Source organism: Lagenorhynchus albirostris, chromosome 13, assembly GCF_949774975.1.
Source record: "Lagenorhynchus albirostris chromosome 13, mLagAlb1.1, whole genome shotgun sequence".
Classification (NCBI taxonomy): domain Eukaryota; kingdom Metazoa; phylum Chordata; class Mammalia; order Artiodactyla; family Delphinidae; genus Lagenorhynchus; species Lagenorhynchus albirostris.
The window spans coordinates 9,977,047-10,004,916 of NC_083107.1; the positions used below are offsets into that span (position 1 = coordinate 9,977,047).

The 27,870-nt window shown below is 49.5% G+C and overlaps 2 protein-coding genes across 5 annotated transcripts in view; both read right to left on the reverse strand.

The window, feature by feature from the left end:
* Positions 1-27,481, reverse strand: MALL (mal, T cell differentiation protein like). 2 transcript variants are annotated; one of them, XM_060168463.1, is made up of 4 exons: positions 27,347-27,481; positions 5,680-5,847; positions 3,312-3,434; positions 1-1,376 (listed from the first exon to the last, which is right to left on the reverse strand). In XM_060168463.1, exons 1-4 carry the CDS (start codon positions 27,449-27,451, stop codon positions 1,314-1,316), a joined length of 459 nt encoding a protein of 152 aa, XP_060024446.1. In that variant the 5' UTR covers positions 27,452-27,481; the 3' UTR covers positions 1-1,313. The 2 variants fall into 2 exon arrangements, with proteins under 2 accessions (XP_060024446.1, XP_060024445.1); XM_060168462.1 differs by lacking the exon at positions 27,347-27,481 and adding an exon at positions 25,749-26,165.
* NPHP1 (nephrocystin 1) overlaps positions 27,455-27,870 on the reverse strand; it is a 73,868-nt gene continuing 73,452 nt past the window's right edge. For 2 of the 3 annotated variants that reach the window (XR_009543989.1, XR_009543987.1), the window contains exon 21: positions 27,455-27,547. The gene's annotated coding sequence lies outside the window, so the exon portion shown is untranslated. The remainder of the gene's footprint in view (positions 27,548-27,870) is intronic. The other variant, XR_009543988.1, reaches the window with a different exon arrangement.

Consider the following 27,870-nt stretch of genomic DNA (forward strand, 5'->3'; position numbering starts at 1 on the left):
TTGCACATAATAATTTATTTCATTTCAAAATGGCATCGGGTCCACGCAGTTAAGGGGCTGAGCCCTGACTCAACGTTAGAGATTGAGGCCAAGCAGCTAGAACCCCAGCACAGGGGCAGAAACGCCAGATGGCACGCCTACTTTTGAACAACATTTACTTGGGAATCCAGCACCTCGATTGCACACTTCTCTGTGCCTTTTCTTTGAGAATGGCCCCGAAGTGCAAACGCATTTGCATGTCCTGGCCCCTGGGAGCCCTTCACTGCAGGAGGTTGGCTGGGTGGTTCCAGGCCCCTCCCAGCTGGACCACTCAGGGATGCATGGGAAACAGTAGGAACCCTGGGATGGGTCCTTTCCGGCCTCATCGATGTCCCACGTGTGACAGGAGCCCAGAGGAGAATCCTGGCATGTAACGTCCTGCCGGCTTCCTGGATGGTCTTTTCTGAGGGACAGGGTGACTCCCAGTCCTTAGGGGGTGGGGTCCGGAGGCCTGACCCAGGCGTCCTGCAGCCCTGCAGTTCTCTGAGCAGAGCGGCCTGACTTACAGTTACAGAGAAGCGGGTTACACCCTTCCCTCCCTGACCCCTCCTCCCCTCCCCCAGGTCTTGCTGTGTAAAAATTTTCTAGAACCAATCGCTTATTTCCCCCACAAATCTACCCTCAAAGCTGATTTTACACAGATTTCCCTTGGCTCCCAAAGCTGGGGAGGAAAGGGGAGGGCATGTGAATGGGGGTCGGGCAGCGTGGGAGGGGGCAGTGGGTTTGGACCACTGCTGAGAAGCAGAGACAGGACCACGGGACAGGAACAAGGTCTGTGGGTCTTCAGATCTGAAAGCGTTGACAGCACCATTTCGATTTTAAGAAAATTATGAAGGTTCCCATAGACCTGCTGTGGGGAATCTCGTTGCTGAGGCAGCATCCCCAAACAGGCCTGATGATGGTAGACCTGGAATTTTCAGTAGTGAGGGCTTACAGATGTTAGTTTTCTAGAAGAGCGAGGTTCATTGTCAGATAATTCCAAGAGACAGTTACTTTCCCAGGCAAAACAAAACAAAACAAAACAAAACAAAACAAAACAACAAAGCCCTCCTCCCAGCTTTTTCATATTCATCACAATGAATTAAAATGTCCGAACAGATCTGCCCAGCATGCAATTTCATCACTCGTTCTGAAAAGACGGTCTGTTGATCCAGTGATGTCATCGTTGAGCTTCTGTTTATCACGCAGATGGCACATGTTGAAAACCTCTTTGGGGAGCTGATACTCCAGGCTTTAGAAGAGCATTTCCCATGCCGGCCCAGCTCCCTGCTTCTTCAGTGGTAATAGATGCTGAAGGCGTGGAGGATGTAGAGCAGGGAGGTGATGAAGGCAAATAACTGGAAGAGTCCGGGGAGTTACTTCCTTAGGGATGCCCGCTCCCAGCCCACAGAGGCCCTTAGCTGCTGGGAGGCCCTTGTTCTGACCCTGCTTCATCCCCTCCCTGCCCCAGCCCTGCCTGGCTTAAGGGCGGCAACCACTGGCCAGCCTCTCCATCCTCCTTGAAACGCTCCATCCCCATGTTCCACTGTGCAGCGTCCCTCTCATCTGCAGACGTGTGCTCCTCTACCTGGCCATAAAGTGGGTCCATCTCCATCCCTGCCCTGGACACTGTCCCCCTCTTCTCTCTCTCTGTGTGTCTCTCTCTCTTGCTGTCTGGTGCTGGGCACTCTCCCCTCACCCACCTTCAGCCACTGTCTGTGCTCTGATGACAAGTTTCACTCACTGGTCCAGAAATCATATCTGCGCACCCACCTCTCAGCCCCTCAGAGCCTCAGAGGCCCCACGACCTCTCTGTGGTCCAAACTGAACTCCTGGGATTTCCTCACAAGCTCAGTCGGCCCCAGGACCCTCATCTCATCCAGCTACCCAAGCCACAAACCTGTGATCCCTCCCACCCCTCCCTCTCCAGGGGTCCCTCCCCAACCCGCCACGTCCAAAGCCATCCCCAGAGTCGCCCAACTGCACTGCCTGAAGATGTCCTGGCCCAGCAGACGACTCCAGCCTCACTTCAACCCCCGTCCAATCACACTCTGTTCCATTCATTCATTCATCCAACAAATATCTTGCAAGCACCTGTTGTGCTTCAAGAGCAACTGTGGCAATAATGCTGAACAAAATTCAGAAATTCCTGTCCTCCTAGAGCTTACATTTTAGTGGCAGAAGCGGAAAATCAGCAAGATAAACCAGTAGAGTGGTATGGAAGGTGGGGCTAAGCGCGCAGGAGAAAACAAAGCAGGAAGGGGACAGGGAGGGGAACGGCCTCACCCAGAAGGAGGCCAAGGCGAGAGCGGGTCCATGGGCAGCAAGGAGACTGATGTGGCTGGAACAGCAGAGCAAGGGCGAGCAGCCGGGCTGCGGGGTGCGGTGGTGCCGGGCCAGGAACGGGAGGAAGCAGAGAGGCCGGAAAGGCAGCCAAAGTCCCCTGAGGCCTCCCTCGTGGGTCACCTCGTGGGTCACCTCATCCTTCTTACAGTGGGGTCAGCACCCTGCGCCACACCCCTTCCTCCTGCTGCCTGATCCCTGTGGGAGTCCCCGACTGACACAGGACCTTTCCGGTCACAGCGACAGGTGGGGGTGGACTGGGACCCAGCCTGGGTATTAGACCTTCCTGGGAAGGTTAGGCGGCTCCAGAGGTGAAATTCCCCAGCTGTGAGCCAGCTGCCACGTGAGGGCGCCATCCCACCAAGAGAGGAAGGAGGCTGCCTCGCGGGGACTGGAAAGGCCGGGCCCTGCTGGCCTAGAGTCTCCGGTCCCAGTGGACCTAAAGTCCAGGGGTCCTGCTCGTCCCATGACTCGCCTGGACCACCTTGCCTCGGATTCCATCAGCCAATATGTTACCCTGTGCACGTCTGTCATTGAAATAAAAGGACACGGGAACTTGAGCCATGCTGAGGTATGCCGGCTCCGTTCCAGCAGCCATGGGAGTCACTGAGGAATTTTCAATAAGAGATGTGTATTTTGGAAAATTTACGTTTTGGAAAAGCATATTCTGAGGGTAGCGTAGTGGGTGTAAGGGGGCAAGAAAACCAAAGACGAGAGATGACACCTGAACTTGGGCTTGGTACCCTGCGAGCTTGGGCACACCTGATTGCGTGCGCATGTGTGTGCGTGCACACACAGACACAGACACACACACACACACACCCCTCCTCCTATCCTGCAAGGCTCCTTCTGCCTGAGGGCTCAGGAACATCTGTTCTGCGGGAGACAGAATTAAGCCTCATGCATTTCCCTCCATGGTGGCAGCTGTCATGTTCTTGTCCAGCACTCACCGAGGCTGCAGTGTTTATGTAGTAGTTTTTCAGGTCCTGGGTCTCAGACACGATCGTGGCATGTACTTGTAAGACGGCGGCACTCATGTACAGGATGCCAGTGGTCCCGTGGTACAGGCTGTCCTGGAAAGATGGAGCAGAGGCCGTGGCCACAGTCACGCGGACACGCGAGCAGGTAACTCTTTCCTCTTTGACTACGTAGCTGGGAAGAGGGGGCAAAAGAGACTAGCTTGCTCCCGAAACTCCTGCTTTTTTCTTTTGCAGTGTTTCTAATGAAATTTCTATGTGGTGAACAATAGTGGATTAATATACTGCAATAATAATACCAGTATGGACATCCATTTATTGAGTGCTTCTTCCCAGCCAAGATCTAGGCTAAGCCTTTTCCCCATTTATCTCATTTAACCTTGTCAACTATGAGGTCGGTACCATTTATCGTTCGTGCCATTCTGAGGAAAGAGAAGTTCAAGGTTAAAGTCAGTGAATAAAAGCTGAGCCAGGATTTGAGCCCAGGCCACGTTAACACCAAGCCTGTGCTCCTAACCATTAGTGTTATGAAGACCTGCTGTGTGCTGTCCTAACAATATACACATGTGTCATTTCATCTTCACAGCTAATTTCATAAGGCTGCTACTATTAACATCTCCACTTTACAGACGAGAAAACTGAGGCTTAGCTGACACATGGCAGAGTCAGGCTAATCTGACTCTAGATTTCAATTTTTGAACCTCTATGCTAAACTCTCAGCAGAGTTTTCAATACCACTAGGATGTCATAGTTATCAATTCTGGGAGAAATGTCATAATAGGTAAATCGGCATTTTGCAGCCCCTAAAGAATATTCATCAGTAGATGAAAGAAAGCATTAAGAAAAAGTTGATGGGGTATGGTTGTCACAGAGGGACCACCAGTCACTGTGTGTGGTGTGACTTGAAGCCACTTATGAAGCGTTCTTGCCAGAAAGGTTTAACCCATCTTCGGTTTAGCCTTTAGATGCTAACTTCCAGCTTACAGAAAATTCAGGGACTAGACGAGCAAATCAAATCACACCAGGAAGAAGCAAACAAACCCAAAATGTGGGACCTTCTACAGGACACCTGACCACCCAGTTTCTTCAGCAAGTCTCCGTCAGGGAGAATCATTCTAGATTAATCATTAATCATTAATCATTCTAGATTAAAGAACCATCACTACCAAGTGCGAGTGGGCGTGGTGAGGACCCCGATTCAAACAGGCTAACTGCAAAAAGATGTTTCAGTTACAACGGGGGAAACCTGAATGTGACCTGCGTCTTTGATGATACCGAGGAATTATTGTTAACTTTATGTAAGTGTGATAATATAAGAAAATTTGTGTATTTTTTGGAGATATACTGACGTGTCTGGAATGGAATGACATGATGTTTGGGGTTTGCTTTAAAATTCTTCAGGGGGAAAAAATAAAGGCTAGGTGAAGCAAGTGTGATAAAATCTTGAAAATTCTGGAATCTGGGTTATGGTTACATGAGGTCCATAAAATAACCCTCCCTACTTTTTGTATATGTTTTGACTTGTTCAATATAGAAAAAATTTCAGTGGTTATCGAGATGATGGGATGAAAAAAATTTAACAACATAACATTAAACGAAAGACTCTACATCCAAGATTATTGGTTCAGTGCGATTTATACATTTCGCATAAAATTTGCCGGGAATATGGAAGAATGAATTGTGATAGGTGATTGTGGTAGGGTCTTGAGATTGGGGTGAGTCTTTTTCTATAGCCTTTCCTTCAATGCTGCTCCAATGATTTGACCATAAATTAAATCTAGAGGGAAAACGCTTCCAGATGCACTTGCTGCAGGAGCAGACAGGCCATGGATATTCCCTAATGAGGGAGGCAATGGGGGGAATACAGTGAAGGATGGACTCTGGCAGAGGGAAGCTTTCATTCCGACCTAATAGTGAACACATTCAAACAAAAAGTCGGGGTTCCCTAGGGCAGGGGTCCCCAGCCCCTGTTAGGAACCGGGCCTCACAGCAAGAGGTGAGGGGCGGGGGGGAGTGAGCAAAGATTCATCTGCCGCTCCCGATTGCTCCCCGCCGCTCCCCATTGCTCCCCACCGCTCCCCATCTCTCCCATTACCGCCTGAACCATTGCTCGTATCACCGCCTGAAGCACCCGCCCACCCCCACCCTGGTCCGTGGAAAAATTGACTTCCATAAAACCGGTCCCTGGTGCCAAAAAGGTTGGGGACCGCTGCCCTAGGGGCCCAGGCCAGGAAAGGTCTCTGGTTCTCCTTCCCGCCCAGAAGGCCTGTCGTCCTCACCACACCTAGGACGTTGGCCTGGGAGGAGCCTGAGGGCCTGGGTCGCTCTCACTTGTTCTTACCAGGATTTTCCAGGACTCGAATCTTTTGTAAAATCCGAACACATAAGACAAGAGGAACATCAGGGAGATGAGGAATGAGGTGAGCGAGACGTACATCACCCATCCTTGTAGCAGTGGGTTTGCTACCTGGGTGGCGGCCACCAGGATCCAGACCCAGCACCCAAATATCTGTAAGAGAAAACCACAGAAGAAGGGGCTTTATTGGCTGGTGTGGGGCACGTTTCCCTTTGCAGGTCACCTCTCTCCTCCTCTGGCTCTGGTTAAACGCTCTTCAGGTGGAGTTAGGTGGGATTCAAGAGGGAAATGGGGAAGGAAGGCTGGCCCCTGAGTCAGAGTAAATTTTGTTAGGAAATACACCTGGTTAACACAGAAGTTTCCAATGGAAGAACTTGGCTAAAGTTGGGCTGTGGATGTGTCTTCTTGGCCCAAACAGTGTTGGCATATAGAGTTTCTGAAACATTTCTTCATAAGTTGCCAACATTTAAAACGGGATATTTCACACGAAAAATTCAGATTTCAGACATTTTCTTGAGAAATCCATAGTTCTGGCCACAGTGAACCCATTTCCCAGGCCAGAGTAGCCTGAAACCAGTTGGGACTGGCTCTTTAAAAAGGACCTGGAGTTCTCAGTGGGTCACATCCCCAACCTTCCCAATCCCTATGCCATTGTGTGGCACATTCCCGGTTGCTCACTTGCACTGTGGAATACTATTCTCCTTCTGGCTCCCTTCATCCACCGACAGTCCCTGCCTGGCCCTGTGGACGTTTGGTTTGGAGCCTCCTGGGTATAGTATCTGACGCCCTGGAGTCAGTTACCAGTTGGGCAATACAGTTCCATTTAAATCACCTCTCAACTCTGTCTAGCCACTTATTATCCCTTTGGCGGAAAAGCCAAAATTTTTGCTGTTGCCTTGGGCTCTGCATGTGTTTGCTTTGGGGCTGGGCTTGCAGCCATGTTGGTGAGCCCAGGGAGGAACTAAATGTCCACCAGACAGCACATTCAGTTAGAGGCCTGGAGGACAAGGGTTTACAGGCACATGAACACCAAGGAATTTTGTTCTTGGTTCGTCTCCTCTCCTTCCTGGCCCTCCTTAGAATGTCCTGGCGAGTCTCCTGGGTTCCCCCTTGTTACATCTGTGCTTTTAAGCACCACACGGGCTGGCGATCCCAGGAACCCAGTGCAGGGCATTTGTCTCTCTCTGCAGCCTTCAGCCCTGCATGCCTGCTTGATGTCTCTACCTGGACATCTCTCTGCACTTGTATGACCCCTGAGAGCAAGTGCCTCATTACAATTTGCACCCTAGGCACCCCACTTGCCTCACCCTACTTCTGGCCCTCCCCCTCAAGCTTTTCAAGTCTAACAGGTACAAAATCTGAACTCATTGCCATTCTCCAATTCCTTCAAAACCCTCATCAGCACCTCCTGAGAATGATCCTTCTGAGGAAGAGAGTTATGGGATTGGGAACGAGTGTACAGTGGCCTCCAAAGATAATGATAATGTTCTATTTCTTTCACTTCATAGAAGGTACATGGGAGTATATCTTTTATTAAGTAATACAGTAATTCTGAAAAAGAAGAATTTGTTGGACTATGAGACCACTGGAGATTCGGAGTGATGGGAAACAGGGAGCCAAGGATGTCTCTTGGGTTTGTGGTTTGGAGGATTCACACTACTAGATTTAAAAAAATTTTTCTCTAAAGTTACAGCATTCAAAATAGTTGTCAGTGCAGGTGACTCACATTTCTGTCCATCTCAGGAGAAAGCTCACCCCCTTCCCCAGTTCTATTGCCTTTCCACACAAATTTTATTTAAAATTTTTTTTACTTAAAACAATTTTTTTATTTTACTTTTTGGCTGTGTTGGGTCTTCTTTGCTGCTCACGGGCTTTCTCTAGTTGTGGCGAGTGGGGGCTACTCTTCGTTGCGGTACGCGGGCTTCTCTTTGCCGTGGCTTCTCTTGTTGCGGAACATGAGCTCTAGGTATGCGGGCTTCATTAGTTGTGGCACGCGGGCTCAGTAGTTGTGGCTTGCGGGCTTAGTTGCTCCACGGCAAGTGGGATCTTCCTGGACCAGGGTTAGAAGCTGTGTCCCCTGCATTGGCAGGTGGATTCTTAACCACTGCACCACCAGAGAAGTCGCTCACATAAATTTTAGAATCAGGTTGTCAATATCTACAATATGTATCTGATGGGATTTCGATTGTGTTAAATCTATAGATCAATTTGGGGAGACTTGAAATCTTTACTATGATGAGTCTTCCAGTCCATGAACATGGTATGCCTCTCCAATGATTAAGATGTTCTTTGACTTCTTTTATCAACGTTTTGTAGTTTTTAGCATACAGATACTGTACACATTTTCTTATAGTTACGCGTAAGTATTTTATTTTGGGGGAGCTATTGTAAATAGTGCTGTTTTTTAAAATTTCCATTTCCCAGTTTTTCCTTGCTAGCAGATAGAAATATGATTGACTTTTTGTTTGTCAATATTGTATCCTGCAACTTGCTAAACTCACGTATTACTTTAAGGAGGGTTTTGCTGCATTGTTTGGTTTTTGAGGGGGAGGATGTTATTTGGTAGCTTCCTTGGGATTTTCTATGTGTCTCATTAGATTTTAATCTTTATGATTACTAATAATATTGATTGTATTTTCATATGTTTCATGTATTTCTTCTGTGCAATTTTTTATTGTTTTTTAATTGGTTACATATTTCTTACAGGTGTGTCTTTTTTTTAATTGATTCATAGGAATTCTTCCTAATAGTGTGGATCTCATTAACTGTTATAAATATGGCAGATATATTCTGCCAGCATATGTCTCTCACATTTTTTTCTGTTTTGTTATACTTGTTCATTTGTTTTATTTTTTAGATTCCACATATAAATGAAATCATACAGTATTTGTATTTCTCTGCCTTATTTCACTAAGGATAATACCCTCCAGGTCCACCCATGTTGTCACAAATGACAATATTTTATTCCTTTTTATGGCTGAGTAATATTCCATTGTGTGTATATACCACATCTTCTTTATCCATTCATCTGTTGATGGACACTCAGGTTGCTCCCATATCTTGGCTGCTATAAATAGCACTGCTACGAACACTGAGGTGCATATATCTTCTTGATTAGTGTTTTTGCTTTCTTTGGATAAACACCCAGGAGTGGAATTGCTGGATCATATAGTAGTTCTATTTTTAATTATTTGAAGAATAATTGTTTTCCATAGTGGCTGCACCAATTTATATCTCACATTTGATGATGTCTTTTGGTGAACTGAGTTCTTGATTTTAAAGTAATTGAATATGTTAATCTTTTCTTTTATAGACTGTGCTTTTTCGGTCAAGTTTAAGATCGCCTTAAGAAATGAAGATATTCTTGCATCTCAGATATTCTTCTGGGATCACTTTCTTTCTTCCTGCAATACAACTGTTAGTAGTTTCTTTAGGTAAGTTCAGATGGCAGCAGTCAGTTTGTCAGAAAACTGTCCTTATTTCCCCCCTGACAATTATTTCCTTAGAAGGTATTTTCCCACGGTGTTCTACATCTTTCCATAGTATTCCATTTTGCTCCAGCTTCATTGCTGCTGTGGAATCTGTCTTAGGTATATGGATGCTTTTAGAGTCTTCTTGCTGTCTCTGGTGTTCTGCAGTTTGTGCAATAATGGTACAGGGCGTTGAGGTGTTGCGTATCTTTTCATTAATTTTGCTTGGTATTTATTTTATATTCAATATCTGATGATTCCATTGTCTTTGTCTTGGTAGCCTGATTCTCTAGTTTGTGGCTTCTGTTAACTTTCATTCCTGTTCACTTTTTCCCTCCCATGTTTATTGAAGTTTGATTGTGATCACAACTGTGGGTGTAGCTCAGTTCTGAATGATGCTCTTGGAGACTTTCTGGATAAACAACTCCACTTACTTTTGTCCAGCTCGGCTGAAAGATATGCAGCTTTCAGGTCCTGCTTTTCTGGGACTAGAGTTCTCATCTTACAAATAAACAGTAAGGTTCCCACTGCCATTGTCCTGGAGAGGAAAAGTACGTTTGAATTTATGGAGAATTCTCAGGTTCTTCTGAAGAGAAAGGCACCAGGAGGAGAAGCCAGAATAGACCAGAGAGTTGACAACAAGTCACAGCTTCCTAGGCTCTTGTAGGGCTGGGCAACACCCCCGGAAGCCTGGCCCCCTCTGAAAGCACCAGCTCTGGGAGCACATCTCCCCAGACCTCAACAAACAATCTCCAAGTGAATTTTGGAAGTCCTAGGCTGGTCCTGGGACTGCCAGTGAGTGAGCCAGGGCTGCCCTGTCCTGAGGAGGGAGCGATGCAGGATGAGAGCCGCTGTCCCCAGGCTCTTGCCTGTTGATCCCAGTGACGGGGGCGCTGATGCTTCAGGGAGGTGCCAGGGCTTGGCTTGTGGGTATCTGCCAAGCACCTTCCCCACCAAGCCATGGGAAGTGCATAAAGATGCTGGCCCACCGCCGGTACCCGAACAATGCTGGCTATTAGCAGGAATAGCATTCGGGAGTTAGTGACTGCACCAGAACCTGTAAAATTTTAGTCTCACTTGAGACCTCCGAGGACAGAGAACGGTCTGTGCCATTCACCGCTGTATTCCTAGTTCCCAGCACAGCGCCTGGAACAAAGTAGGTGGGAAGGGTATCAAAGAGCATTCTTTCAACTGACTCAGTGATAAGCCCACCACCGCCTCACATTCACTAAGGGCTTTACAGTTTATAAAATGCACTCGCTCAGACGGCCTCATTTCTGTACAGCAATTCTCACTCCCTTGGGCTTTTCTAAGACCAGACAGCTGCCACTTGACACCTGCCGCCACTTACTGGCAGCTCACCTGTGCCAGGCCCGGGGGAGCGGGCGAGTGTGCCTCAGCCCCAGCCGGCCTGTCAGTGCTGGCAAAGGGGTCCCCGCCCAGCTCCTGCCATCAGAGGCCACCCTGGGCAGACATTGCTGCATGCACGCAGTCTATATGTCCCCAATTCGTTCTCACCACGGTCTGTGAGGTGCTGCTGCCCTGGAGGGGACTGAGGTCTGAGGCTACGCAGGGCACAGGGTAGGGCGCCTGGGCTGTCTTGCCTCACAACCAGATTTCACACCCTAAAGGTAGGGCCTCTGAGCATTTGGGAATCTACTCAAATTGTACGGGAATCTTCTTGGCGTAAAGGTTGCATAATCCATAATCAACATTACAAAGAGGAATGTGATTTACTTTTTATTTCCACACCCTCTACCTTCTGAACAGTTGAAGGGACCAGGGCCAAGGACAAACTCCAGGTGAACTGAAACCCGGTGGAGTTTGTTATCCTGTTTCTGTCTCAAGCAGCCTGGGTTGGATTCGTTACAAGGAAGGCAATTTCGAGTATTTGTCTTGACTTTTTTTTTAAAATTTATATTTAGCTTTCCAAATTTTCTTTGGCAACCTAAACTGCTGTCTCCTTTTAATCCTCATTTTATATTTCTCAAGAGCAGGAGATATTTTTAGATGTCTGGGGCTGGCCTTCAACTCGGAAGAATATTTTATTAGAGGCAGACATTTTGAGCAAGTGTATTTCAAATACAATTCTGGCAATTTCTTAAGCCTGTTCCTTAAGAACAAACACAGATTACTCATCTATGCATTTTCTTTCTTTTTGTTTTTGCGGTACGCGGGCCTCTCACTGTTGTGGCCTCTCCCGTTGCGGAGCACAGGCTCCGGACGCGCAGGCTCAGTGGCCATGGCTCACGGGCCCAGCCGCTCCGCGGCATGCGGGATCTTCCCGGACCGGGGCACGAACCCGTGTCCCCTGCATCGGCAGGCGGACTCTCAACCACTGCGCCACCAGGGAAGCCCCATCTATGCATTTTCTAAAGGCTAAACCTAAACTGGAAAGGATCACTTAAGGGAGGACAGAGCTTAACAAGAAGTTTATTAATTACTCATTCTTCTCTAGAACATGGAGAATAGCTCCCTCACGTTTAGAGAGCTGGTTAAAGAACTAGAGGATGAGAACTGGGGTAACAGCACCCAGATGGGAGCGATGGCTGATTCCAGGTCTACGGTGAGAAGTTGGGCATGATACCTCATCACGGCAGATAGCAAAGACTTCTGGGGTTAGGTCAGAAGGATTCAGAAGGCTCCTGCTGGCCAAAGATGGGACAATTTGACCTCTAAATAAATATAATAACTACTATGGGATTGGACTATATCAACCAAGTCGCAAGTCATGAGTTGAAAATGATACTCTTTAAAAAGCCCTACTTTGGTCACTTTTGGAGGATACTTATTATTTTGGAAGGCAGCTATGGTCACCACTATACCGCCAATAATTATTATTTTGAAAAATGCTTAACAAAGGAAAAGAATTAAGCCAAAAATATGGCATAAGGGTAAGGAGCTTCTAAAATACCTGGATTCCTGAGTCTTAACCCTCAGAGCAGCACCCTGAGTCTTGCTACTCCTGGAACCATCCGGGGACTTTGAGGAAGCCCCAAGGTCTGGATCCTGCCCCAGAGATTCTGATGGAACTAGTGAGGGAGGCTGCATTGTTAAAAGATCCCCAGGTGATGCAGCCAGGACTGAGAACCCCCAAAGCCCCTCTTTGCTTCCAGGCTCATCCACTTCAGTTCATGAGACGGGAAGCATCAATGTTCCCGGATTCGAATCCGACCTCTGCCTATTGGGCAGGTTATTTAACTCATCCATGTGTCCATGTCCTGGTCCATCAAACAGAGGAGGTGGGGATGGCTTCTCTCTCCTGGTTTCTGTGAAAATTAGATGAGTTTCTCTGGGACAGGGTGCGTGTTGAGTAACCATTTGTGGCCATGTTATTAGCTATAATGAGATTGGAGGGAATCTTCCCTGAGAAAGACCCAGAAGTGGGAAACTCCAAGACCAGCCTTCCTGAGGGATGGGAAGTTCACTTCTGTCAGAGCTGGAAGACTCATCAGTGGGGTGAGTGAGAACATTTAGCGGGCACAGACCCTTTTACGGAGTTGATGAAAGTTTTGTTCACCTAGAAAAATGTACCGATGTATGTGCACGATTTTTGTCTACAAATCTTGGGACTCACAGACCCTCAAAGCCCACCTGCAGCCCCCAGGTTGAAGTCAATTGCCATTGTCATCGCCAGGTTAAATAACGGTGCTGTCAGCCAATCTACTATTTTGACAATATTGATCAAGACATTAAATGCACATATGGTTCGACCCAGTAATTTCACTTTTTGGAATTTTTCCTATAAATAATGCACATGCACAAAATGATGAATGTATAAGGTTGTTTATTAAAGCCTTGCTGCAGAAATAGAGACACAGATGTAGAGAACAAACGTATGGACACCAAGGGGGGGAAAGTGATGTCGGGGGTGGTGGTGGTGGGATGAATTGGGAGATTGGGATTGGCATATGTATACACTAATATGTGTAAAATAGATAACTAATAAGAACCTGCTGTATAAAAAATAAATAAGATAAAATTTAAAAATTCAACCCCCCTCCCCCCAAAAAAGCCTCGCTGGCTACAGAAAGATAAAGAAACATCCCAAATGTTCATTCAGACGGGGCTAGTGAAAACGATTATGTCTGCACAATGGAACGTTCAGCAGCCTTCAAAAAGAATGAAAACTCTGTATACCAAAATGAAACAAACTCTAAGAACTGTACAAGGCAGAGACCAGCGTGCCCAGTGTGCTATGATTTATATAGAAAAAGAAGAAAATGTATGTGTGTGCGCTTGTGTATTATGTGTATTTGTTTGTAGGTGCACAGAATGTTTCTGGAATGAGACTCCATAAACCAGTCAGTGCCCCGGCCTCCTGGGAGGAAAATTTCTTGGCTCAGGGACAGGGTTGGGAAGGTTTAAACTAATCCAAATCACCAACATATACACTGAAAAAGAGAGAAGAAAGACGCTGTGCTGGATGATGGATGCTCGTTTCAAAAGTCAAAAGATTTTGTAGCAACGTGGATGGACCTAGAGATTGTCACACTGAGTGAAGTAAGTCAGAGAAAGACAAATATCACATGATACCGCTTATATGTGGAATCTAAAAAAATGGTACAAATGAACTTATTTACAAAACAGAAACAGAGTCACAGATGTAGAAAACAAACTTATGGTTAGCAGGGGTGAAAGGGAGGAGAGGGATAAACTGGGAGATTGGGAGTGACATATACACACTATTATATATAAAATAGATAACTAATAAGGACAGCACAGGGAACTCTACTCAATACTCAGTAATGACCTATATGGGAAAAGAATCTAAAAAAATTAAAAAAAAGAGTGTATATAGGTATATGTATAACTGATTCACGTTGCTGTACACCGGAAACTAACACAATATTGTAAACCAACTATACTCCAATAAAAATTAAAAAAAAAGATTTTGAATGGGAGAGACAAAAAGAGAATTGCCTTTCCTTTGGGGAGAATTGCCTTTTCTTTGATCTGTACACCTGGACAGAGCAGCAGAGAGCTGAGGGGCCTCCGAAGGGCCCATGCAGGGGCTGGGCTGCCACAGGGCAGCGAACTTCACACCCTGAGAGCTTCTGAAGACAGAGCTGCCCTAGGGATGACCCCATGTGAAGGGGGTAGGAGGAGCCAGAAGACACCTGGCTCAGGTCTGTACCTGGGCTCCTGGCTGCACCTGGCAGGTGTGGTCCAGGTGGGGCAGACCAGGTGCTGAGACCTGGGAGGAGATGCTGGCGATACTACAGGTGATACTACAGGTGGCAGGTTTTTCTGCATAGCTGGGTGGTATTTCAGCCTGGCTGGTCCACTCACCACCAGCACTGCATTCCTTTTCTTACCACTTGCCTTAATCTTCATGAAGCGTTCACGGCCCCTCCTTCCCTTTCCTGGTACTCGGGTGAACGCAGACTGTACCACGAAGCCTCAGAAACTGCAGGCTGGGAGGAAAAGGCCTGACTCAAGACGGGGAGGCCCAGGAGGTCAGCAGTGCCAAGTGCACTGGGGGCTCCCACCCATTCTGATGGCCCGGGAGGAACGGGCTCCATGAAGGACAAGTTCTGGCCTTGTCCACGGTGGGAACCAGAACTCCCTGAGGGCTCCCTCTGATGCTGAGGTGTCTCGAGATGAAGAAAATGATTGTCCCTCACATTCAGGTGTCCATGGCCCACGTTGTGTGAGTCCAGGGTCTTTTGGCCATTGCTTACCCCCCTCCCCTTTAAAAGACACTGTGGTAAAATACACTGAACAAAATTTACCATTTAAACCATTTTTAAGTGTACAGTTCAGTGGTATTAAGTGCATTCATGTCGTTGTGTAACCATCTCCACCATCCATCCATCTCCAGAATACTTTTCATCTGGCAAAGCTCACACCCTGCACCCATTCAACAATAACTTACTACTTCCCCCCTCCCCCAGCCCCTGGCAACCATCCTTCTTTCGTCCCTATAAATGTGTCTCCTCTAAGTACCTCATATGTGTGGAATCACGGAGTATTTGTTCTTTTGTGTCTGACTTATTTCACTCAGCGTATCGTCCTCAAGGTTCATCCCTGTTGTCAGAATTTCCTTCCTTTTTAAGGCTGAATAATATTCCATTATACCATGTACCTATTTTGTTATCCATTCATCCATCGATGGACACGTGGGCTGCTTCCACCTTTTGGTTCTTGTGAGTAGTGCTACTGTGAACATGAACGTACAACTACCTGTTTGACGCACCTCCTTTAAACGGGAAAAATAAGAGGAGATGCATCCAGGGGCTGCACTTTGGACCCCATCGGGCAGTTCTGGTGCAAATGCCCGAGAGACACAGCTCCTTTGAACAGAGCACCCCCTGTTTGTGCAACTGTGGCCAGAGCACGCGTCCCTCGGGAGTTTGGTACCGTCCACTCAAAATGCCTTAACTCCAGGGCGATTTTAATGGCTTAAACGGCATGCCAGGAATTAGATCTGTTATTATTTTTCAACCCTAATATTTTAAATTGATTGTAAAAATAATGTTAACAGCAAAGGAATTTTTTAGTATGTTTCTTCCCAGGCCTAGTGCTGGTGTATATATATTCTTTATAAAGTTGTAAATCATAGTGAACACACATTTTGTATCCAACTTTTCATATTTTTCTATTTTGCTACATGGCTCAATAATACAGTCGATTCCTGTCGTTCAAGGTAGTTCTGTAAAGTTGCCCTCAGCACTGGCAGATTTAGTTGTGAATCGTGAAGCATTGCTCCTGGGAAAATACAGAGCTAGGTTCCTGTGAGATTGTGGTCACAATATTTTCATCAACTGATCAACACATAACTTTGTTTTATGTGTGTTTCTGTTTAAAGACACCTTATTTTAATATATACTGTTGATCCATTAACATTGAGCTCTCAGCCAACAGCTCTATAACTATAAGCTTATCTAACACGTATTTTCTGCATTAAGGCAAATCACTGCCTTGTCAAACTTAGGAACACTGGAAATAAGTTCAGCAGAGGACTTGGGGCTATTTTAAATAGCAAAATCACCAACCAAAAGCACAAAAATATGCATGACATGGCACTAAACAGACCTGGGAAAGGACCTTGTTTACAGTATGAGCTGTAAGAAGGCAGCTATCAACCTCAGGTTTACCGTGTGTGTCTCAAATTTGTGACTTAAATGTTTTTCCACTCCGCACATGTCCTCAAATGACAGTGACAACACTGCAAGTATTGATTTGGGGGTTACACATACATTTTAGTAAGTGAATTTGCAAATGCAGAATCCATGAGTAATGAGGCCTGACTATACTTTCAATGCCACCGTTACATTCCATCAAGTTGATAAAACTTCATTTACACAATGAGGCCCCAGGGCAAGGAGGTTGGATGTTTCTAGCTTTTCCCTGTTATAGATGATGACACGGTAAATAACACTGCAGAGATAGTTGTCTTTTTAAAATTCTTTCTGTGGAGTAAATTGCCCAGCTGGGCGAACTGGTGGGTGGCGTGGGGAGAGAGGGGATGCAGTGGGTGACTTTCCAACATGCGTTAGGTTCAACGCATCCCTTGGCTGGGACACATATGTGACTGCCCTGGCCAGTGAGATGCAAGCCTTCTGGGGACTCCTGGGAAGGGCTACTTCCTGCCTCAGTGATGAGACAGTTCCACTCTTACTCTGGCCATGGCTGTGTCTGGTATTAGGCCTGGAGTGATGATGAAAAAGAGGAGAGAGAGAAGGAAAGATGGATGCCATAAGTGCACGGCCAAAGAACCAGCCCAGGCAGAGCCTGCCTAACTTCGGGCTTCCCGGGACGTGAGATTGTCTACTTCCCTTCTGCTGGAGCCGGTCTGAGCCAGCGACAGCTCTTGTCATAGCCCTGCTGAGGACGCGGGATGCGAGTCTGCACACACCGCCCCTCACCCCCTCACTGGCTCCCCGTGACCCCCAGGCCACACTCGGCCGCCACCCAGCAGGCTCTGCCTGTGCTAGTCTCCCTGAGGCCCCTGCAGTGACCCCAGCATCGGGCCTTCCAAATGCGCGCTGAGATCTGTTAGTGGGCGTTGAGGTCCATCCAGTCACCACCAGCATTAAGAGGTTAAGTAGACTAGCAGCAACGTGGATGGACCTAGAGATTATCATACTAAGCGACGGAAGTCAGACAGAGAAAGACAAATACCATATGGTATCACTTATATGTGGAATCTAAAAAATGATACAAATGAACTTACTACAAAACAGAAGCCGACTCACAGACATAGAAAGCAAACCTATGGTTACTAAAGGGGAAAAGGGGGGAGGGATAAATTAGGAGTTTGGGATTAACAGATACAACCTACTATATGTAAAACAGATAAACAACAAGGACCTATTGTCTAGCACAGGAAACTATATTCAATACTTGTAATGACCTACAATGGAAAAGAATCTGAAAAAATATATACACGTATAACTGAATCACTTCGTTGTATACCCGAGACTAACACAACGTTGTAAATCAACTATACTTCAATAAAAAGTAGCTTGTTTTGAAAAAAAAGTTAAGTAGACTAGAAGAAAAAATACAGTGCATTGTCCATAGAAAGGGAAATACTGTTTCCTGAATCTTTTGTTTCAGTTACACACACATGCACACATACACACACGCGAAGTTGCCATGAAAATACATTTCTTCAGTGCATCACGGTCAGCTGTGGAAACCCCAGGTCTAGCCTGCCTCTGTCCCTCTCCACAGTCCCTCCCTGCACGGTGCCAGCCGGCGGACACTCAAAGCCCCGGCAGCTGCTGCAGCCGGAGCCCCATCCTGCGTCCTGGGGGGCCGTGCTGAGGCCTGTGTGGGAAGCGTGAGCCATTGAGAGGGAGGGAGAGGGGACGGCGGGTTGTCGGACACGCGGGGGAGTCCTGGAACGTCCCCTATCTGCGGTGACGGCACTTAGCATAAAGGCACGGCGGCCTCCACAGCTCGGGGGGTGCGGCCCAGCCTCTTCCAGGCCGCACCCCGCCCCTCCGTGGGGTCAGGCACCCCTCGGCAGTCCTCCCCTGGCTGCAGGCCTCCCTGCGGGCAGCGCAGGGCCCCCAGTGCCCACGTGGGTCCTCTTTAGCACCCACGAGGCCACTCCCATCTCCACATCTGGGGCCCCCAGCCTGTGAGGATCTCTGGGCCGGCAGGTCACCTCCTCTGACCCGGGAGGAAACCGGTTCTGAGAGGCGGAGCGACTTCCCCGTGGGGGCGTGGCCGGCCCGGGCTGCCATCCCGGACCCCCAGGCCACCCAGGCCACTGGCATTGCGTGGAAGCGCTACGCTCCATAATTCAACCCAGGACCCTTCCATACACCAGCCGCTCCGTCCTGACTCCCCGAGTGAGAATTTTCTCTCTGTGGCTTTAAGGTGAGCAGGAAGTTGCTGGCCCAGGACCCTTGGCCTCCACGTGAGGACCCCTGTTTTATTAGGTCCACCCCAGGAACAATGGTGCGGGCCAGCGCTCCGCCCCCGGCAGAAGAAGTCATATCCGCACCCCTGGTACCCACAAGGGCTCGCAAGGCTGGGCTGGCCGCGCGCCAGGAAATCAGCCCCTGCCCTGGGGCGTGAGCCTGGGAGGGGCAGGATGCCGCTGGGAGGGGCTGGTGAGTCAGCGGCCAGGCCTCCTCTGCCTTCCTCCCCCCGCCCCCCCATCGGCTTCCTCCCCCCGACATCGGCTTCCTCCCCCAGGACCGCGCCCGCCCATTCAGACACCCACCCCCACTGGACCCGCTTCTCATGGACTCAGCAGTCCAGGTTTACGATGTAACATAAACTAAGATTAAAAAAAACCTTCTTATTCCTCTAAAGTCTAAAGGGCTTAAAAAAACAAACAAAAACCTAAGCATTTTAGGGCAAATTCGTTTCCTTTTTAAAAAAAATTTGAGCACCTTAGAAAAGTTAGAAAGTACAGAAAAGATATAAAGAAGCAGGATAAATACATCCCGCTCCCCCCAGTGGTCCCCATTTCCCAGGCCTCCCCCCTGGTCTCTCCCTCCTTGGCTGCCACTATGTTTATTAACCTTGGCTCCCTTCACATGTCCCCAGGAAATCCCCAGATGAGCCCTGGAATTGGGCTCAGGGGAGGGCCCCACCTTCTCCTTCCCTCAGGAACCGCAGACATCCTGTGACTCGTGGCCATGTTCCTGCCCTTCACCAGGCACCGAGGACCCACTCACTCTAGTTCCAGTTGACTTGCTCAGCTTGCCCTTCCCCTGCTTGTCTAAGACCAGACCCTCGAGGGCAGGGACCAGACCAATTGTCACCTCCTCCAGGAAGCCTCTCCTGACTACTCCTCCCCAGTCCCTGAGCTCCTGGATGCAGGACTCTGACCTGTGGTCTTTGCGTCCCCGATGTGGGGCACGGAGCCTGGCATGAAGCAGGTGTGCAGCACGTGCTATTGATCCACTCAAGAGGCAGGTGGCAGCTTGCTGGACTCTGCCCTCCTGGCAGCGCATTCTCATCTTCCTGGGCCTGATTCCCACACAGGTGGCAGTACCTGACGCCTTCTGGGCCAGCCACTGGCCCAGCCACGGACTGGCATTTCTGCCAGGAGCCGGGACCACATGGGGACAAACACCCATCTGTTTCATCCTCACGCATTTCCTACTCCAGCACCTCCTGGGCCCTAGAGATTCTCTAGTTGGGAGCATCTCCCCTGGGAGAGCAGCTGGGCTTCCCTGGAAAGATTTTCCAACCCCCTTCCTCCTCCCCCGGCACGTAGGAAGGACTGGGCAAGAACGTGCTGTCGGAGAGGACGGGTGTTCAAATAAACACACACACTCCCACTCCCACCCAGCATCACGTGGGCAGAGAGAGGGGCCAGGTGTCAGGGGGTGGAAATTGAAGCAGTAAGCAGTGCAGGCGCAGAGAAGCAAAGCTCAGAGAATCCCTCCAAGGGAAGGGGCTGGGGGGTGACGTATTTGAAACAGGTCAAAGGACCCTGGAGCCCCAAACCCGTGATGTCTGGCCCCCGCTGGGTGGGGAGTCCACGGAGGCCCGGCTCTGGGGCCTACCTGGTACCTTCTGGGTCCAACCTGAGGCTGGAGGTTGGGGGCAACTGTGGAACATGGGCACCGGCCGACTCTGCTACAACAGGGCTGGGCTGAGATGGGGAAGGTCTGACCAGGTGGTGACAGCTGAGGGGCAGGCTGGCTGGCAGGTAGGGAAGGAAGCTGGCTGGGGAGAGGGTAGAGGGGTCAAGTCCAGGGAACCGGCCGTGGGGCTCCTCCACCCTGCCCTACTCTGGCCTGCTTCCCTACTCCGCCACTTGCCCGCCTGGACGAGACTCTAGCAGCCTGTCCTGCCTCCCACGGGGAAAGTTCCCCAGGTGGAGAGCCCTTGGAAGGGCACTGGCAGAGGTGGAGCCTTCTTATCAGTGAGACTTCTTATCTGGGGCTCCCTCGGCCCAGCGGGACTCAGCGCGCTGGGCCCCTCCCTGGTTCCCTCTGCCCCGGGGGCCCTGGTTATTCCCTTCAGGGCACCTGCCGGTTAAGAAAAGTCCTCCTGGCGGCTGACCTTCCAGTAGCAGCCTTGGTGGCCTGTCTTGTCTGAACTGAGAAAGGCCACCAGCGCAGGGAAGGTTGCTTATGGTTTGGCTGAATGGTCGGGGGAAGCATAGGACCAGACGTCCAGACACAGGCAGAGGGGAGTGTGCAGATGTGGGGATGTGGGCTGTTAGTTAGTTCTGAGGGTCTCAGCTCAAGCCCGTCCTGCCGTGGTCTGCTCCGCCATGCGGCTGGGGCCCTGCAAGCCACGTTTCCCGGTTCCCTTTGAAGCTGGATTCTTGCTAAGTTCTGGCACTGGGAGGACTTGGAGGGGACTGGAAAAGGAGACTTTCCCAGGTCCTGTCACCGTCACGCCAGCAACAGTTGGCTCCAACCCCAAGGTCCCTGTGCCCGTCCCCTGGGGCAACCACCGCCTCACTGCAGCCCCACCGCACCCCCGCCAGAGCTGGGCTTCCTCTAGAGGCTGGAGGGTGCACGGTGCTCACTTTGTGTACTTAGCACCCTCGGGTGCTTCAGCATCTCCTTGCTGCTCCTTCAGCCTTTCAACAACTGCAGGAACAATTCCCTATGTCCAATGCCCTCTGTGGGCAGAACGCCGCGCGCTTTCCGTTCCCTCCTGCACTGAAAGACACCACTTATTGGTCTCCTTGGCTAGGCTCCATCTGCCCCCATTAAGCATCAAACTCCCCGAGACGGGGCCATGTCTGTCTTCTTCCTCGTTATATTCCTGTGGTAGGCACAGGGTAGGGGCTCAATAAATATTTGTTGAGTGAATACATGGGATTTAAGTGGGGCTGACTTCTTTCCTTACAGCTTGATTTTATATATTTGTTAACTTCTCAGACCTAGGAAGTCTTAGTCTGAACAAGCAAATATCTAATCCCTAATCCAAACTCTTTAAGAATGCCAAGCCCTCCCCCCGAGGGAGCTTGTCCTGACAACTTCTCTAGCTGCAGGAGCCTTTGACAGGTGAGGCTGTGCACCCCTGCTTTTTACCGTTTCCTATCTTGCGATGCTCTTCAACGCTCATGCATCACTCCTTTAAGACAGGGTCCAGGATTTACCATATCCCTCTTATTATTACCTTTTTATTCTTGTATCCCCCTGAAAGCAAAGCATGGGGCTAGGGCAATAGTAGAATCTCAGTAAATATTTCTTGGTTTACAACTGGGATTTGCTCACAAGAGACCCACGCTTTCTAGTAAGAGGTCCAGACGACCACCAACAATAACATAGCATGGGCTCACATTTCTAGAACAGTTGTTACTGAAACCCCAGAGCGGTCTTAGGAGATCTTTGCTGCTGCTGCCCCATTGTTGAGGCTCAGAGTGGTCAAGTAACCTGCCCAGGGTCTCACAGCCATTAGGCGGCAGAGCCAGGCTTACCCCTCCCAACTGACTCTATTTTACTGAACCTGAACAGCACAGGGGGAGGGGCGGGGCCCTCCCAGGGTAAGGGCTGGGCCTGGGGCCAGGAAGCCAAAATGGGTCCAGGCAACTGGGGAGGTTGACATCCGACTCCTGTCCACACGGCGCCTCCCGTTCTTCTCAGGATACTTGCTCTTCCCAGCTCCACACTTTAATTTACCTTCCCTTTGCCCTGTCCTCCCGCCCTGTCGCAGCTTTCCTGGGGCCTCCTTGGGCATCACTGCGTTGGGTTGGGTCTCAGTGGTGCCCTGGCCATGGAGGCTGTTGGCCCCTGGTCCTGCAGGGGCTGGGCAAGGTCAGGGGCGTGGCCGGGGACCAGGTGTGGAATGAAGGGAAAGACACGCCACAAAGATGAAGTAAAGCTGGGGCAAATTGAGTTTACTTTTACTGCTTCTCAGAAGTATGGAGAATTGAAAAGGGAGCAGAGGGAAACAAGAGAAAGGATTTTTCCTTTTGGAAAACTCAACTTCTAAAGAAGTGTTATAACAAAGGGGTGGTACCTGCCCTAAACCAGGCCCAAGATGAGCCCTAATTCCCTCTCTCAGCCCCACACAGTTGACTGACGGTTCTGGGACTCAGTAAGCTCTCAAACAGGCTTTTACATATAAACAGAGTAGAAAAAGAAACAGGCTGAAATGAAGGGGAAGCTGGGGATCTGGATAAGATGTAAAGGTGAGCTTCCCCAGCGGGAAGGTTCTGGAATGAGCTTCTAGGGTGGTCAGAGTATTTCCTTCTGACCACTGTGTGGGCAAATTAAAAAGCTGAAAGAATCAAACACCAGAGTGTCCACACTGACTCTCCTTTGAACTGGCTGACTCTCTAGAAACCTTCTTAGATGTTTCTTTGTCATTAGTCAAGTATCTGATTAATAAGTTCACTAGTGAAAAGGTTGAAAGTTAAAACACTTCCTTGGACTCTTATTTACAGAACTGCCCCTCAGCTGTCGTCACCAGGGCCAGCTGTGTGTCCACCTTTCATCTTGTAAAAAAGCTGATGAGCCAACTCACAGCAGGCAGGTAATGGTCACGTGATCCCTGCCCCAGGCCGGCCACCCACACGCTGTTTGCTCTGAAGAGCCCGGCTGTGGGGCTGTGAGTCACCTGGTCCCCAGCCCGCGGGGCACTGGTACCAGCAGGCTCCCACACTCACTGAGGAAAGGAGGGAATAAACAATGTCTGCTCACTGAATGAAGGAGAAAATAAACGACATCTGTTCTCACCTTAAAATGCACTGATTCAAAGGCTCCTCACGCTTGGAGCTTACGTTTTGAAATTAACATTGTTTTCAGATGAGAAATCTGAATTCAACTGTAAACCAAACAAAATACAAACTTTAATGTTAAAATCTCCAAAGTCTTATCCGTTGCCGGTGGGAATGTAAAATGGCCCAGCCGCTCTGGAAAACAGTTTGTCTGTAGTGAAGCAGACACTTTATTATACAATCCAGCAATCACACTCACTCTGGCATTTCCCCAGAGACGTGAAAATTACATCCACCCAATAACCTATATGAGAAAAGAATCTAAAAAAGAATGAATAAATGTATATGCCATAACTACTGAAGTCGGCGCGCCTAGAGCCCATGCTCCACAACAAGAGAAGCCACCACAATGAGAAGCCCACGCGCCTCAACGAAGAGCAGCCCCCACTCACCGCAACCAGAGAAAGCCCGCGTGCAGCAGCAAAGACCCAACGCAGCCAAAAATAAAAATAAATTTATCGAAAAAAAAATTATAGGGATGGAATTAATAGTCTCCAGGGGTGAGAGAGTGAAGGAAGACAAGATGGGGTGACTATAAAACAGAAGGAGGAGGAGAGATCTTCATGATGATGGAACGGTTCTGTGTCTTGGTGGTAGGGGTTACGTAAATCTACACGTGTGAGAAAATGGCATGGAAGTAGAGACATAGCTTAAGAATGTCGGCTCCCTGGTGTCATATTGTAAGAGAGAGTTATTACAAAAGGTGTGACTAACAGGAAGAGGCTGGGGGAAGGGTGTGGGAGGCCTCTCGGAACTATCTTTGCAACTCCCTATCAATCTATAACTATGACAAAGGTTTGAAAATGTGCATTTTAATGTTAAAAACTCTAAAATAAAGCCACTTAGGCAAAGATCGTTAACAGCAGGCTGTGGGGAGCAGAGCTGGTAGGGAACACGCAGAGCCCCTGGTGTCTGGGCCATCCTAGTCTGTCATCATCATTGATACAAAAGAGCTGGCGGCTGTTGGCAGCGGGGGGCTGGCGTGAGGCCTCAGGGGAGCCCTCTGCTCTCCCTGTGTTTTGGGGCCCTCGTTTTATAAGAAGACCCTCTCTGTCTTAGGGAACAGTGGCTGGAGGAAGCTATGCCTGCAGTCACCCCTGATGTACACCCTGGCTGCCCCCATCATGGACCACCACATCTGAATCCGAGTTATAGATTTTGCTTTCTCTGCCCCTTTTTGCTGGCCTGAGCTCCCAGTTTGAGAATCTACTCTCTGGACTCATGGCCTTAGAAAAGCATACCCCTGTCCCTGATGCCTGAGGCCCCCCAGACTGAGAGTCTGGGACCCCCCAAGGCCTGGGGCTCTGTGGTCAGCCCCATGGGTGGCAGCAGGCAGCATACCCAGGTGGCCGGGGACAGAGGGGCTTCTGCTAGGCTTATCCAGCACTCTTCTCTCCAGCCCAGCACATCTCCTGCTCATGGGGATCAGAATCAACCACCAGGGAGTTCCCCTGTGGTCCAGTGGTTAAGACTCGGCGCTTCCACTTAAGGGGGTGCAGGTTCGATCCCTGGTTGGGGAAATAAGATACCTCAGGCCGCGCGACGCGTTTAAAAAAAAAAAAAAATTAACCACCAACTGGACATTCTCCCGTCCTCTCCCATTTACCTTCCCATCCGCACCCCAGATATGATGCACACTTGGTCCTATACTTCCTGCTAGGAACGCTCATTTAAGGAGAAAGCAGGTGCAGAAGAGCATGTACCGAATAAACCCATTAAATATATACTCATATGTGTATAAATACGAATATATGCATACACATGGATTATAATTCTTTCTGTATTTTCTAAGTGTTCAGCAATGAACAAGGGTTACTTACGAATTAAAACTGAAGTTGTAATGAGGAAACATCAGACAAGGCCAAATGGAAGGACATTGTACAAAATAACTGATCAGTATTTTCAAAAGTCTCAAGACAAAGATGGAGGGAATCGGCCCAGATCAAAGTAGATGAAGGAGTTACGGCCACCAAATGACATGCAGAATTCTGAACTGGATCCTGGACCAGGAAAAGGACATTTGTGGGGAATTCAGCACAATCTGAACGAGGTTCATTAGAACAGTGGATAGCATGGTATCAATGTTAATTCCCTGATTTTGACAGTTGTACTATGTAAGATGTGGCCCTTAAGGGAAGCTGAGTAGAGAGTATATGGGAACACTGTTCTACTGTTACTAGCGTTGCTATAAATCTAAAATGATTTCAAAAGAAAAGGAAATGAACGATATGGAACCAGTGACATCATCCCACCCCCTGAGATACTCAAGGCCCCAGAGCCCAGCATAACAAAGCACTTTTCTTCCCCTCCGGGAATTCCGCTGCAGGAGCCCAGCGTCCTGGGGCTGCGGGCACCAGATGGCCCTTCTCACGACTGCCGGGTACTTTCCTGACTCCTGAAGCCCCATCCCTCCAGCCTCCTGCCTGCCAGCCTCTCCTGGGGTCCAGGCCTTTCCCTCTTCTGCCCCCAGCCTGGAAATCCAGCCTGTCCTTTGAGGTCCAACTGCAAAGTCGCCTCCTCAGTGACAGGCCCGGACCCCTCTCCGAGGTGACAAGGTCGCATGGCCTCTCCTTGCTGGTGTCACAGCGCAGGACCTTCGCCCCCTCAAGCACCGTCTGACTGTAGCGAGGAAGTGCTTGCGGGCCTCTGTCCAGCAGACAGGGAACCTGGGAGGGCATGGGTCCTGTCGCCAGTGGCTGGTGTGACTGACACAGAGCATGTGCTCCATCAAAAGGGGAGGAGTCGACCCCGAGCCTGGCCATTCTTGTGGCTGTTCCGAGGCGAGGGGCACACCTGGTCCAGAGCACTCACAGGAGCGCTGAGATGCCATCAGTGTGGCGGGATGCCCTGGCTTGTATCCCCCAGGGGCCGGGCCTCCAGAAACCTGCTTCTTGGGTGGGGCTTCAGCTGGAGCCACCCAAACGTGGGGCCCACCCCGGCTGGCTTCCCTTTCTTTCTTTCTTTCTTTCTTTTTTTTTTAAGGCAGTGCCACAGGGCCTGCAGGATCTTCGTTCCCCAACCAGGGATCGAACCCGAGCCCCCTGCAGTGGAAGCGCGGAGTCCTAACCACTGGACCACCAGGGAATTCCCAGGCTTAGCTTTCATGTTGCCATCAATGGGCTCCCTTTAGCCAGTTTGCCAAAAGATCACTCAATCAGGCCAACCTTCCAGGCAGATGACAGGGTGACAGGGCCGTCAGTTCCAACTGGAAGTTAGAACCACTTTCTGTCTTTTTCTCCCTGCCCGGGGCCAGCACTGCCAAACTCAGAGTTGGTAAGAAAATACCACCCACCAACTAGATATTTCAGAAGGTGCTCGAAAACCAAAAGAGACTTCTCTGCCCTAAATTGTTCACCAGACTTGTGATCCCCGTCAGTGAAAAGGACATGGTGACAGCCGGCTCGGAGTGGACTCGAATTCTGTTGAACACTCTGGACCCAGCAAGGATTGGGGCCCTGTTTCAGCTGCAGGGACCCGGAGAGGAAAGCAGTGACAGGTCGTGGAGAGCACCCAGGGCATCTCACACGACTGTTCTATGGCAGATCTTATCATAAGCAACTTGCCACACAACTCCAAGTTCAAGGTTAGCTGACGTGACAATTAAGAAAATCTTGCAAGAGCTGCTCTCAGAAGGAAAGACAGAGTGCCCCCGTTGTGAACTTTAGAAAAGCACAAACAACAAGTAGTTGGAGAAAAGAAACCACATCATAAAAGTCCGTTCCCAACATCTTCCTGAGGACCCAGGATACTTCAGCAGTTCGCCCACACCTCCGATCACCAGGTCGCCTGCCCAGTTACCCCGGTGGGTTTCATTTGGGGAGCAGGTGACCCACCCATACTGCAGAAGCCCAGAGGTGCTCAGGGAAGGATTAGGGGACACCCAGCCTGGAGCCCCATGGGGGAGACTGGAGGCCACGGCAGCTCTGGCCTTGGAGCCCCTTCCCCAGGGAGCTGCTTCCAGCTCCAGGCCGGCATCTCCCAGCCCCCACTTTATGCAGGTGGCCCCCACGGCCCCACTCACCAGCTCGGGCAAGAAGAAGGCGTAGGGGATGGTGAGGAACAGCGCGATCCCCGAGGGTACTTCGGGCTGGGTGTAGCTGGTGGGAGGTGGGTCGCGGGAGGCCATGCTCTCACCCACTGCCTGGCGCCCTGGCTCCACAGCCCGTGCCCGCAGCCCTTCAAATATCACCTCCTGCCCGACACACCCATCAGAGGACGTTGCCTGGAAGGAAAAAAAAAAAAAAACCGTTCCAGCCCAGCAGGTCCTTCCACTGGCTCCAGCCAAGAGAATCCTCAGTGAAATGCGGTTTGTGCATCAGACAGGCTTTCGCCCGGGCTGGGGCAGAGTCGCTAAGGAAGGAGAGCCGGAGCCTCTTCCTAGACTTTTCCTCCTAAGGAAGTTTTGAATCCCAGGCATGCTACTCCAGGGGAGGCCAGCTACAGCCACCACCCCAACCGGGTGCCCAGAATACAGGCTGAGCCGCTTGAATAACAAGGACCGTTCATTGAAGAGCTACTAGGAGCCAAGAAATCCGCAGTCAGCTC